Raw genomic sequence first — 13453 nt, forward strand, 5'->3', positions numbered from 1 at the left:
ACTCTACAAATCCATGTGATAGACAAACACGATTTTTGAACAAGGGATCTAAATTCAACCAAATGAAATCATATCAAAAATTGGATTTCAAAACGATGGTTGTCAAACTGGCTGTTATAAAATTTTGACTAACATGGCACCAATCGAATGCTTTTAATGGAGATGCTGCACACTTGTGCCTCTAGTTTATCACAGGTAATTCACTGAATCCTAGGTTCAAGGCCATTCATGTGTTTTTAAGGTGGATTATTGTTTCGGTGTTAGGATTTCTTAGTGTATGTGCACACCTACGTGTTGTATTACAAACAACCTAAGATTTACAGACAAAGAACAGAAACCTCCGAACAATACCGCGTTTGGTTAATCGTACGACAGCAGGAGCTTTTTTTTTCACAGCCGTACGACAGCAGGAGCTAAACGTCTCGTTGTTAGACCTCCGAACTCCCAAGTCCCCAACCGAAACTTTTCTTTTCTCTCGCAGCCAGCTCGTGGCACAAACACCACCCACGTGTCCCAATCACCATCGAAGTCGGCCCAATGGCCCCAATCTGGCGAGGCAACAGGCGCTAATAACGCTGCCGTTGGGCCTCCTGGATCTGATCGCTGACTCGGATCCTCCTCATCTCTCCGAGTCACCAGCGAGATAGATCCACGCATCGACGACGATCTGCTAATTATTTACGCCCACAATAGCGCGCGACGGTCGAACTAAACCGCCCGATGCATATTGCGTCAGTTGTAACCCCGTATATATAGTGCGTCCGTGCACTATGCGGCATCCTTCCTTCCTCCATGACATAATGTAGCTGTCATCGAGGTCGAGACTTGTTCTCATTGCACATCACTGATCCCCATTGTCTATTGGCCATCGCCCGGCTGCTTCTTCTTCTTCCTTGGCAGAAAATAAACGAGTCTGGGCCTCCAAATCTCTTGACCCTCGGCCCAAAAGGAAGCGTCTCGAGAAAACGAGGAAAGTCCAGCCCCAGCCTCTCCAGCATGATTCACAGCCCAACTGCTGAACTGCCTCAAGAATCGTGTGAGATTTTTAACCTCGAGTCTCCTGCTCGTACCAACGACCATTGAGCATGCGCACTTTCTCCAACTTTGCAGAGCCCCAGGCGACCCGGAGTGACCACGAGCGGGTCGACGTACTGCGAGAGAATTAACAACGACACGGCAGGCAGCATCAGCATCTTTCGGGGCGATCGACGAGAGGCACCAGGAGGTTCAGGCCTTCAGGGGGAAGCGGCTCTCAACGTCGGCGAGCGCCAGTCCTCGTGTCCAGGGCGACGCGCGCCACGCCGTGGTGCGCCAATACCTCGGTCTCCACAGGGCGACAGCGCGCGCGCTGCACCAAACCAATTAAACCGCAGCAGGCGCACGGGCAACCAAGCTCCCTCGATTGGCCGAGCCCACGTACGGCCCAGCACGTGCGCTCACCGACTCCCCTGCCCGCCGCCGCTGTTCGTTCTCCCTTTCACCGCCACATGCAGCGCGCGGTACGGACGGATGGACGGAGCCCAGCGTCGCCGTACGTCCTCGGGCTGAAAGAAAGGCGTCGTTCCCATTGGCTACGTGCATCCTGATCCGTCCTGTAAACGACACTTACCGGATACCCTTACTCGTGCCAACACAGCTTGCTTGAATCATACCCGTACTCCAAAATCGCCTGAACTTTCGGTTATTAATTTGGTCTGTGTTCGCTTGCCTATTTGCTTTCATTCACACCAATCACAGTATTTCGTTCGACGTTGATATGCCCGTGCCCAACGCTCGCAAAAAGCTGTAGGTAACGAAAGGGCCATGTGCCGCACTGCGAAACGTCTGAACGGTTCCTCTGTAAAAGGCAACGTTCCCGAAGCAGCAGTGCCGGACGGGCGCGTCAAAGCTGCCCAGGCAAGGCAAAACCGGTGGTCAAAAGCCTAATCACCCTTCTGCAGGCGCTGGACTCTTGTTCCCACGCGGAGCCCCAGACGATCCATGTGATCCTCGCTTTCGATCGATGAACCCCTTTTGGTTTTAGCACAAAGTATAGCACGGCGAGCTGCTGGACCGGTACGTGTGAACCGCGTAGCAGCTCGGGGGTTCCCCGGTGGTTTCGCGGTAAATGCAGTTGTGGTAAAAAGTGCTCGATCCGATGGTGGTGATATGGGAAATCTCGTTAAGACCTGAAACCGTCGCAAATGTGCACTGCCTTACTCTGCTGAGGAAGGACTGAAGGTCTTGCGAATAACTAAACGGCCATGACTCATTTTTCAACTATTGTGTGCTCAGTAATGAAACTGAGGAAAACCCAAATAATGGTTGCGAGTTTCAACACTATACTTGAGGTGAGTTTAAAAAGGGGGTATGCGTACTGCAGCTTATAGGGTGTAGAGGAGCCCAGGGAGACTGGGAGAGGATGAAGCTGGCTTTAAAACTTTGAGCTGTCTGTTGAGGTAGTGGAAGTATTGCCTGCCCCGCAGTCCGCTGCAAGCCCAGAACGCGCTCACTCTGTTCAAACTTTATTTTCTCTCGAACGGCTGTTCAAACTTTAAGCAGAACGCCCTATGATGCCATAACTCAAATGTCAAATGCCGTACGGATGCTATTATGCCGATGTAACAGCGTTGATGGCAATTCATGCATTTGCCTTGCATGTCATGTTCATGAGGGAGCACGGAATAACATACGTGAATGTAATCTTTTTTTTTTCTGGACTTCGTTTCAGAGAGAGAGACCGATGATGGTGGCTGCCGCGGCTCAAGGTCATGCTATCAAGGGCTGGTGAAGCTCAAGATTGGCAAGAAAAACATGGACAACGTTGTGGCATGCATGGTGGCTTGGCATATCTGGAAAGAGAGAAATCAGCTAGTGTTTGAAAATTGCAGCTCTTCGCCGGAATTTGTGGTGTCCTCTATAAGATCGGATTGTGCACTCCTAGTGGAGGCTAGGCGGGAGTAGTTGTCTTTTTTCGGTTCTCCCAAATCAGTTGCTTGTAACTGAGTTTGGGCCTTTTTTGATCTCCTGTACATTATTATTCCTATCTTCTTTAATGAAAAAGCAGAGTAGCTGCTAGGTTCTCAAAAAAAAAATCTTTTTTTTGGCGGGGAATACACGAATGTAATCCATCATGAGAAAAGAAGCAAGGAAAAAAACCCGATCAAACTGGCAGAGACAGACTCTATACCAAATGCTGCTCTTCCATTATAGCTGGCACGTTCATTACATGAGCGTTTCTCACTTGGAAGAGAATAAGCAGAGCTTAGCTAGCTATACCAAGACAAACTACAACACCTTCTTACAAAGTGTAACCACAAAAGGAAAAAAAAAGATACGCTACTAGTAGAACTATAACTGCGTATATATATCCTAGTAATAACATTTGGTCAGGGGGCAAAATTTGCATGCACATATCTGCACGCTGGAGACATAGATACACATACTAATTAAAGAAATTAAGAAGCACATGATGCATGGATCATCAACTTCTCCTGCCATCAAGCTTCAGCAGATGGTTGCCGGCTGCCTGGAGAACGGAGAGCTGAAAGTTTCAGAGTTTCCAATGCTATCATCTGATCTAAGGGGGGAGCTAGCTATCTGAATGGATCAATCAGTTGTGCTTGGGCGTGCGCCGATGGACAGGGGTGTAGTCCATGGTCATGTACGACCTCATCTGCTTCCTCTCCTCCGCCCACTGCTCCCCGTGTGTCCTTCTGTCGTGCAGCCTGATAGCACCTTCTCAATCCACAAAACACAAACAAGTTTTCAGCACACATTGATCACCCCCAGACAGTAAACACCAACACTCTAGCTAGCTGTAAATATCAACAAACTGAAGCAAGTTAGCCAGATGAGTACTCACCAACACCTACTGCCTGATCAACCGATGAACTGACAACCACCATGAACACCAGTACAACGAGCCTCACGATCCCAAGCAATAACCTCATTCTTGCCTTCCCTTCTCTCCTCAAATGATTCTCACCTAATTAACCTGCTGCACCTGTGAGTGTATCTGCGTATATATAGAGAGCAAGGCTCGGCTCAGGTCAAGGGCATTCGAGCAAGACAGCTCGCAAGTCAAAGGACACAGGAGCTTTGAGTTTTAATACCTCCGTTGTGTCCCCCTCCCCTGCCTTGGTCTTCGGATCCCATGGGGAAGAATCTATAGTTCCTGGAGCTCCAAGGCTTTGTTTAGGCTCGCGGCTCCGCCCCCTGCCTTTTCTGGGGCCGTGAGCTGATGATCAGCTAGTTTAATGGCGTCTCACGTGAGCTCCACTCGGCCGCGCGAGCCACAACCACATGGCATTTGTTTAACTAGCTAGGCAGACAGTCACGCGGATACCGAAGCCGAGATTAACTATAGTGGAGAAGGATGTGGGTTTTGAATCCATAAAAAGTGTAACTAAGCATCGTTTTTGTTTAAGCAAACACTGTGTTTGAAGTAGTAGCTTCATTCTTCAATACTCATGGATGCCTCTGGACTCTGGGTCTAGCTGGTACGTAGCTTGGATTTGCTCAAGATTCCCATGCTGATTTGTTATGCGCCTGCAGGACAGAAAAATTTGCTGTGCCATTGGTTGGTTGCTTTGCTGATACAGTACTCAATGGGACTGGTTGTCATCGGGGCTGTTTTTAAGCTGAAAAAGAGGCAGTGCTACTACCTAATGATGCTGCTTTAAGTACCCTGACCAGATAGTTTGTGAAAGTAGCTTGACAGTGGGTTAGGGTGGATCATGCTCTAAGGCTACTCATAGTGAGAGTAATATAGGTGGTAACATAAGTACCAACTAAATAAATTTGATGTGTGTCATGTTATTAATGAGAAGAAAGATGTTTGTGGTAACTAGATATGTTACCGTAACATCACACAAATCAAAACAAGATGAGTCTATAAACTAATAAATGAAATGCATGACACCACATATATGTTACTATCCACCACGGAGGTAGTAACTTACAACAGTACATGTTAATGTTGTTCTATTCTGACAGAGCAAACATTTTGGGATGGGTTCCATTTGACTTTCTTTAGCTGTCGTCAAGATCGGCATGCCACTGATGAACCCAACATCATTGGGTAGTACTACTAGCCAGTAGTCCGTAGCTTCATATATTGTACTTGGATTAGCCATGCTCGCATTGTCTTTAGCTGAAACAGCAATAGTATTGTCGCCTGTCGATAATTTCGTGCCCTTATACTTTGCAAAAGTAAACTAGATTAGTGATCACAAGATTGTCTGAGTGGATATGACATGATACTGTCGCCAATTGCAGTATCAGAATCCTGTGAGATACCGTCTACTAATTATAATTAGCTTGAGCATGCGTGCTCAAAATTGGCTGCATGTACACTAATGGTAGCCTGCTTGCAGAACACAAGCACCTGACAAGGAACTTAGAGCGTCTTTAGCAGGTTCCTAAAATGCTTTCCATTCAAAAAAACTGTCACTGTTCTCTAAATCACCTCAAAAACATGTTTCAGTAGGTTCCTATCTCATTGACAATCCCTAAATTGTAATTTTTTTTGTATCTTCCTGCATTTTCTCCCCTCTTCCTTAAATGTGTTCCCTCCTTTTTCGTTTTGTTTCTCTCTTTTTTCCCGGGAAACTTATTTGTTCTGGAATCGATCGTCTTTTCCTAAAAAAAAGCTCCCCATTCACTAAACTGGAAAAAGAATGCGAGGAGGGATTTCACGAAGCTCAAGGCAACTCCAGTAGGAGACCCATTTGGGCCGGATCAATCCGTTCGGACCGAAATGGACAAAACGCGCCCCATTTCCACTTGCGTCCGGATTTTGGTCCGCCGCGACCCAACCCAAATTTGGTTTGTAAATGGGTCAGAACGGACAACATCTTTGCACCGTGTTTGTCTTCCCTTTGCTTTTTTTTTTCCATAGCCCACATGTTTATACCAATAAAACGGATCAAATGAGTGGCCGCATTAGGACACTGCCAGACCCAAAGGGACGAAGTCTTATCGTCTGTCCGGCTCACCACCCAAACGGACCAAACAACCACTCCGCTGGAGTTGCCCTTACGGCCCGACCGCCTCCCTCGAACTGGCCGCTCCATCGGCGGCCATGACCACTTGACCAGCCGCGTCCAAACCCTCCACGCGGCAGTGAGCCTCCCCGACCCTATACCCCTCCGAATTGGGGCTGAAATCGACGCCAATAGCGCCGCTCCAAGCCCACTGATGCAAGTTGCGGCAAAAGATTCGTCCTGTCGCCGGCACGATTTGTGCCGCGGCCACCACTGCATAGTCCTCATGTTCTGTTTCTCCTCAAGCGCGCGGGAGCAGCGGCACATCAGGGGTGGCTGGAGCTCGGCGTGGCGTCAGACGAGGCTGGGCGCAGCGGGGCGAACGAACGCGTGCACTCCATGCGGCGGAGGCTCGCGCAGCGAGGCATTGGGTGCAGCAGGGGGCGCATCGGACGTGAGCGGCTCGAGACGAGCCCGAGAGAGAGGAGGAAGAAGGGGAAGCTAACCTTTAAAGCGGGAGAAGAAGCCATTCTTTAAAAAATGGTTTTGCTATGATAAGTTGTTCTTTTTTAGTTAGAGATTAATAGACATGTTAGTCATAAGATTTTAATCTAACGATAGCAAGTGAGAGATGAGAGAACGAGAATGACCTTTAGATCTTGATCCAACGGATTTAAAACGTCGATTGATATTTAAGACTCATTTTTTTTAAGAAGACGACTTAGAAAGAGCTACGCCCTTATAAAAAATTCTCTCTAAGATGCTATTAGGAAGGTTTGCAGGATATATGTAATAATTTTTTTGAAATTAGACAGCTCGTTAACCATAAGATCCACATAGATAGGAAGCCATTCTGTGTTGTTAATGCATCAGAAAGATCATTTTGACTATCACGTGCATAAGTGCATTGTATTTGGGACTTGACTTTAATCACATTAGAACAAGGATAATATAACTAAATATTATGGCCAAATACCTGAACAGGGAGCGGCAGGTCGCGGCGGGGCGACCTCGGCGGTGAGCATGGATGGATTTTATTTGGAGATGCGACTCGCGCGTTTCGCTGAGCTTGTCGACGTTGAGAAAACCTGCGTGCTTTTGAGGCAGGACAGGATGTATTGATGTGTAGCAAAATGGATCAATTAGGGGCACTTTGCAAAATTGCAGGGCAGCAGGCGTGCGCCTTAGCGCAAAATTCGCTAGAATGCAGCTACCACATAGGATGATGATCGGCTGGTTGAGAAGCGCCGGATGCAGGAGTACACGAGGGACTCGGATGCATAAAATACGCTGCCGCCGATAAATCTTTACTGCGAAAATTTCATCGAAAAAATTTCAAAAATTCTCAAAAAGATTAAGAAAAGTAATGTTTTATATATGTGTAAACTAATACTTAGACCATCACTTGACAAATTTCTAGCAGTTCGTGCCGCAACCGACCCTTAATTTACATTCAGTTTCTTTTCTTTCTGCTCATCTTTCTCCTTCAACCATGAAAAATATGATACTCCCTCCGATCCATATTATTTGTCTCAAATTTGCACAAACATGGATGTATGATGTATCTATGTTTAAAAAATGTCTAAATACTCCACATGTAGTATTTCAACAAGTAATATGGGTCGAAGAGAGTATTCAAACTCTAAGCCAATTGTAATTCGACATGCAGGCAATGGTCTTGATGAAGTAACTCTCATCAGACTTCCATTATTCTAAATGCCTATCCAAAGGGGTTCGATTTTTTCAATACTTAATTTTGAGGTTCCTTTCTGCCCATCTGAAAAAAATAGAACTTGTTGATATGAGTATTCTATCAGTCCTACTAAGCCATAGGCCAGTATGTCACAATAAGTTCTATCTTAAGCAATATTAACTTGGTAAAGACAAGTCAGTACCACCAAGTTATTTTTTTGAAACCTGGTAAAGACAAGTCAGTACCAACAAGTTATTTTTTTGAAAGATCTTATTTGACTGTTACAATTTGTCACGTGAAAGAATTAAATTGCATAAAATATTTGCTAGATTGTTGGGACTCAATTCGTGACAAACAAAGTTTTGCTCTGGCGCAAAAATTCTAGATTTTCTTTCGACGCTTTGCTGAACTACAATGTGAAGGGAAACTAAATATCTCAACATACCGAGCGTGCTGTCGCTCGTGCTCTAATAGGAATTTTCGAACACACTTGCACTTCATGGAGCCTTGTCAAATGGCCGTGTGTCATTGTAGCATATATCCCACACAGCCTTAACTGCATCTTCTGAAGCTTTCTCCGAGCAGTTAGGGTTGAGGTTGACAGATAGCAGAGCACGTCTTTTGACACATTCCTTGGCAAGATGAAAACACATCAGAAAAACACGCTCATTAGTCAACAACTCAAGGAACCACGAGAAAAGTCAAAACAATCTCAATTGTTAGTCCCTCTATATTCTAAGTTTATAACTAATTATTTTCTTGCCAACAGAAGCTTGATTGAATTGATTAGAAGCATAAATGATGGAAGTATGGAACTTGGAACCTAAAAGGACGCTATGCAAGTTTAGGATTGACTTCACATCACAAATAAGAAAAACCATATGTAAGATTTGGTATGAGCTCGATAAACAATACAGCAAAAGACAGTTACTTGCTTTCGCCACAAAACACACTTACCGGCTCATGCCCCCTGATCTTCATAATTCCTCTCAACAGTTCTTGTTTGAAATGGCAATTGCCACTAAGGTGATTAGCACGAATCTACGAATATAGAACGGCATTGCAAGTCAATTGTCAATGTAACTCACAACTGAGCATAAGCTTCATTGTCACCATAACATGCTAGCAACTCCAATTCATGTGATAAGTACTTTGCTACCTCAGAACAAGCATGGTGAGCGCAGTTGTTCCAGTCGACGTTCTTGGTGACACAATCGTCGTAAGCATGTATTAGTTCATGAATTATGACCTGCTCTATTTGATCTTGAGTTTTCATGTGATTACAGCAAACCCTTACCTGGAAAAAAGGATTTGGTAAATCAACGCAGTTTATGTATGCGTAATTTACTTATATAGAACCCACAAGGAAAGATGGAAGGCCAATCAAGGAATTTTGACTCAGGATTAACAAAGGACTTGGTCATCCCTTGTTAGTAAAAGGAAAACCAAATACTGAAGTCTCATTGACCCAATGTGGTAGCAACATACAAATATAACATAACAATCTATGGAGTACAATAATGCTATGACACCGATATACTGAAGTCTCGTTGACAGGATTATGAACTCATAGTAACCCCTGGCAAAATGTACAGAAAACAGGAACCAGCTCTGTCTACCCTTGTTCTAAATGTTGGCGAGTGAGATTCAAACGTGAATTTGACAGGAATTTCCAAAGCCAAACTCCATGCACCTATAAAACACAGATACATTTATCTTTTTGAACACTTTCAGCACTACAAATATTTAACAGGTGAGGAAAGTTCATATTCTTAGCTGTTCCTTCCAGTGAACGCTTTCCAAAAACCGGTGAGTGCCACCAGACAATTATCTCCTCACCTGACCTATCTAACATCATGGACAAAACTTGACAACCAAACACTATCCTAGTTAATCTTTTCAAAAAGCATGACCTCCAAACAACTAAAGCACTATAATTTATCTAATACAGATCTCGTCACTTGTAGTAGTCTGGTTTGTATTGAATTGTTATGGTTTGCTAGTTCCAACCATTGCGGCAACGCAAACTAATCGTGCGAGTGCAATGCCAATTATAAAGCGTTCGGTGAGTCGTCCGATTCTTCAGAGCCAAGTGGCGGGGCAGAGTGCGTGCTCTGTGTGTGCGTGTGTGGGGTTGGAGCAGCATACCCCGTGGTTGGACGCGTAGCCCCCGGAACTGGAGCAGAATGCCGCCCTCATGAGCCCCGGCCACATTGGGCATCCGTCCTTCTCCATCCGCTCCTTCAGGAACCGCACCGTCGGATCTACGCACCAAAATTCACAAACGCGAATCAGCTATGGTGGTCACAGAACCGTCGAAAAGAAACTACTGGCGGCGCAAGCAAGCGCGTACTTTTGAGAGCCTTGGCGATGCCGTAGGCGCAATTCTCCAACGACATGTGCCCGGGGCTGAAGCCCTGGCGGGTGGCGACGCGCCGTTGTGGCTCAGAAGCCGCTTCCACTCTGGTGGTCTCCGGCGCGACGCTGTCGCCTTCCCCCGCCGCCGCCGCCATCCTTTCTACCTCCGCCGTCGGCTACGTCGTCTGGTCCGGAAGCAGAGAAGTCGGTCTCGAGGGTTCGGGGAGCTAGGCAAAATTCAGAATCAGATCTCTGGTCTGAAGTAGTGAAGTCTGAACTCTTCAGTACTGGATGGGCCGGCAGGTGATTGGGCTCAACTATTTAAAGACCAGCACACACGGAACTGGGCCCAGTACGTACTAGTAGTACCGGAACTGGGCCGCTCGTCTTGTTTTGGAGCTCCAGGGACACACAATCAAGATCCAACATTCCCCTCAAAAATAAATAAATCAAGATCCAACAGTGAGCCTGCAAACTACTCGTAGTAGAACAGCAGAAGTTGCAGAACCCAACACACGATGCTAGCTGGCTCCACGCAGGAAGCAGCGATTCAATTCGAAAGCTCGATCATTAATCACCTACTGATCGGAAAATTCAAAGATATGATCGGAAGGCCCCAGATGTTCTGCCTCTAGCTAGCTAATTAAGGTGGCGATTCGATTAGTTTGGCTTCGTGATCGGGCACCGAATCAACGGGTAGCCAGGGAGCAGGGACGAGATCGACGAACTGCAAGGAGACAAGCAGTCGAGTTCGAGCAGAAGCGACTCGCTCTGTTTTATTTTCTGTTGGGGTGGCGTCCTGCATGCACGGTGTCTGTTGCCACGCATCATTGCCGCAAGTGGCTCCAAAGTCCAAATCGACAGGGATCCAAGCCTTCTCGTCGCTCAAGAATCCAAGGGAGCCCGTGCAAACCGCTAAAATAAGCGAGGGATCGACCTGGCTTGTTAATTTGGTCCCCTCCGTGGCTCGACCTCGCGCCAAGAATCTTTGAAGAAAACGGTGGAAGGCATGACTGTTTATATGAAGTCTAGGATTAAACTTCGAGATTTCGCTGTGGGCACGATACACGTACGTGGATTCAAAAGAAAATACTAGCCATGAAAGGCAATATACACGAATCAGTGCGTGCCACAAAACAAGTGAAACGACGAGAATCCCTCGGGGTGGAGGCTTTTGGCACGTGATATGACACAATCATCGATGTTAGTGCACAGCTTGGGGTGATGGTAGTGATTGGTGTGGGCTCAAGACGACGTCTCGCTGAAAGTGAATGAGGTTAGTACTTTAGGCTACACAGAGTAAAGCTGGTTTTATGTCGCTCTGAAAAAAATAATGATAGTCAGAAGAACACGTAGGGATGCTTCCAAGCGCGATGTGAAGCTAAGGAGTACTACTTCCGTTTCATGATTCTTTGAAATATTACATATATGTAAACATTTTTAAAAAATATATTAATTTTTGTTAAATTTGAAACAATAATTATGAAATGGAGGGAATATCATGTCCCAGATAGTTTTACTGTGGAAATTATAATTTGGTCGGGCACTAGCTAGACTACAGAAATAAAACGGTTGTACCTTGTAAATAACAACTTCGTGGTACTACAGTAACTCCCTCCGTCCATGTTAAGTACTCTCTGGCCTATCACAGCTACACTCAGCACCGTATCTGCCGTGATGGCTTTTTCGGTCAAAAAAGTGCAACAACTTTCAGCACCCCAGGCCCAGGAGGATACGGAGCTGGATTTCCCCTGCAACGCAAGGCAGGGTGCACGGCGCGAACAACGCAGCAGTATCTCTAGCTTCCAGTAGCCTTTTCACCGTCCCGAAAGCCATCATGTCCAACGCACACGGCGAACCGAAAAACTTTCTCTTCTTTTCTCCTCCTCGAAGAAAATTTCCTGCTGTTTTACGTCACGCATTTTTCCGGCCCCGTCTCTGTCTGTGTCTCTCTCGGTGGCTGTGCACTGCACCCACGTAAACGAGACACGAACGACTAGTTTTCCTTTCCCGTCTCGTCGTTCCTGTCTTGTCTTCCCATGCTACTGTTGGAAATTCGTTGACTCGTGGGACTTTGTCGTTTCAGCCCTAATGGTCCAGCATATTCTGCTTTCCCGTACAGAGCTTAGGTGCTCCGGACTTCCGTAATAAACTTTTACAACTGAAGGTCACACGTAAACATCGAGCTGACTGTAATTAAGTCCGACCCGAGCATGCAATCTCATTACTGTTGAAACATAGCGCCATTGCATTTAATCTGCGGCAACTCCCTCAGTTCCATATTTTTTTCTCAAATTTGTTAGAAAAATTGATGTATCTATTTTTTTTAAACGTCCAGATACATAGAATATTTCGACAAGAATTATAAAACGAAGAGAATAGTAACATTGGATGGAGATTGAGGCCAAAGATATAGAAAAGATCATCTGCTCTTTTTTGCTGGCAAGAAGAGATCATCTCCCCCAATGCGCCTTTAGCCGAGTAGGATTTACCGTCACTTCTACATGTTTTGCTCTTTTACCAGAAAATACTACTCCCTCCGTCCCAAATTAACTGACGTGAATTTATATAATCTATGTCAGTTAATTTGCGACGGAGGGAGTACTCCTTTAGACTCTTAGTATTGAGTTATCTTTGCCCTTAGATCTGCGTAATGAAAGGCCTACATTCATTCGTCCCTACCGTAAAAGATCTCAAAACAAAACCTATTGCTAGTAATTGTTTCTATCGGGCTTTTTCTCCGGGAAGTTTCTATCCAAGTTGTACCATCACGAAATTATATTATAGGATCTTTTCATGGTGCAAAGCTCGTGCCACCAACGCTTTTCTCTCTCTACGATTCGCACCAAAAGTTAGAACTCTAACTACTTAGTATTCCCTCCGTTCCAAAATGTAAAACATATAACATTTGTTGATTGTACCAAATAAGTATCATTAGATGCATCGTGAAATCTATTTTCGTTTTATCTTAGTTAGACACTGTATATGTTCATACATTTTGCTATTAACTTGGGTAAAAAAAAGTTAGGAAAAAAACAGGAGCTCTGGCGTTCATTAAAGGAGGAAAAAAGTGCAGCTAGCCTTAGTTATTAGAGTAAGGTTAGCAAGAAAACCCCCCATAATTTTTTTAAAAATTGGTAAAATGCAGAGGTTTTGGGTACTTGGGTGCACATAAAAGGCGTGCTCGGGGTTCCTCGCATTAAAGAGAAGGAAACAAGAAGACATGGACCTCTCTCTTTCTCTCTCCTCCGACACCAGCCTCCGTCCAACCAAAGCTTTACAGAAACGCCATGATCTCGGCACCAGCCTCGAGGCAAGGCCCTACAACCCAGTGACCCAAAACCCATGGACGCCAACGCCATCACCGTGGTAAGTGGCTACTGCCAGTGCTGCATTTCTTTAATCCCTGAGCATGTCTTTTTTTCTTACCGTCCCT

General features: G+C 45.5%; 2 protein-coding genes and 1 long non-coding RNA gene across 6 annotated transcripts; 1 reads left to right on the forward strand and 2 right to left on the reverse strand.

Annotated features, from left to right (window-relative positions):
• The first annotated feature begins 741 nt into the window (after window positions 1-741).
• On the forward strand, window positions 742-1688 carry LOC112269504. The gene is made up of 2 exons (XR_002961361.1): window positions 742-1036; window positions 1111-1688. It is a non-coding gene; the product is annotated as an uncharacterized LOC112269504 (long non-coding RNA).
• A 1456-nt stretch (window positions 1689-3144) lies between these two features.
• LOC112269505 lies at window positions 3145-7065 on the reverse strand. Its single transcript, XM_024456350.1, has 4 exons — window positions 6943-7065; window positions 4095-4530; window positions 3845-3997; window positions 3145-3717 (listed from the first exon to the last, which is right to left on the reverse strand). The coding sequence occupies exons 3-4, from the start codon at window positions 3930-3932 to the stop codon at window positions 3593-3595; spliced, it is 213 nt and encodes a 70-aa protein (XP_024312118.1). The 5' UTR covers window positions 3933-3997; window positions 4095-4530; window positions 6943-7065; the 3' UTR covers window positions 3145-3592.
• A 47-nt stretch (window positions 7066-7112) lies between these two features.
• Window positions 7113-10270, reverse strand: LOC100840889 (mitochondrial inner membrane protease ATP23). 4 transcript variants are annotated; one of them, XR_002961363.1, is made up of 6 exons: window positions 10013-10269; window positions 9808-9923; window positions 8819-8956; window positions 8617-8700; window positions 8105-8291; window positions 7113-7276 (listed from the first exon to the last, which is right to left on the reverse strand). XR_002961363.1 is itself a non-coding variant. In XM_010241734.2 (5 exons), the coding sequence occupies exons 1-5, from the start codon at window positions 10170-10172 to the stop codon at window positions 8157-8159; spliced, it is 537 nt and encodes a 178-aa protein (XP_010240036.1). In that variant the 5' UTR covers window positions 10173-10270; the 3' UTR covers window positions 7898-8156. The 4 variants fall into 4 exon arrangements, 2 of the variants coding, with proteins under 2 accessions (XP_010240036.1, XP_003581363.1); XR_002961362.1 differs by lacking the exon at window positions 7113-7276 and adding an exon at window positions 7472-7743; XM_010241734.2 differs by lacking the exon at window positions 7113-7276 and having other exon boundaries at window positions 7898-8291; window positions 8819-8860; window positions 10013-10270.
• Between the last annotated feature and the right edge of the window lie 3183 nt (window positions 10271-13453).

This window comes from Brachypodium distachyon, chromosome 5 (assembly GCF_000005505.3).
Source record: "Brachypodium distachyon strain Bd21 chromosome 5, Brachypodium_distachyon_v3.0, whole genome shotgun sequence".
In the NCBI taxonomy this organism is placed as follows: domain Eukaryota; kingdom Viridiplantae; phylum Streptophyta; class Magnoliopsida; order Poales; family Poaceae; genus Brachypodium; species Brachypodium distachyon.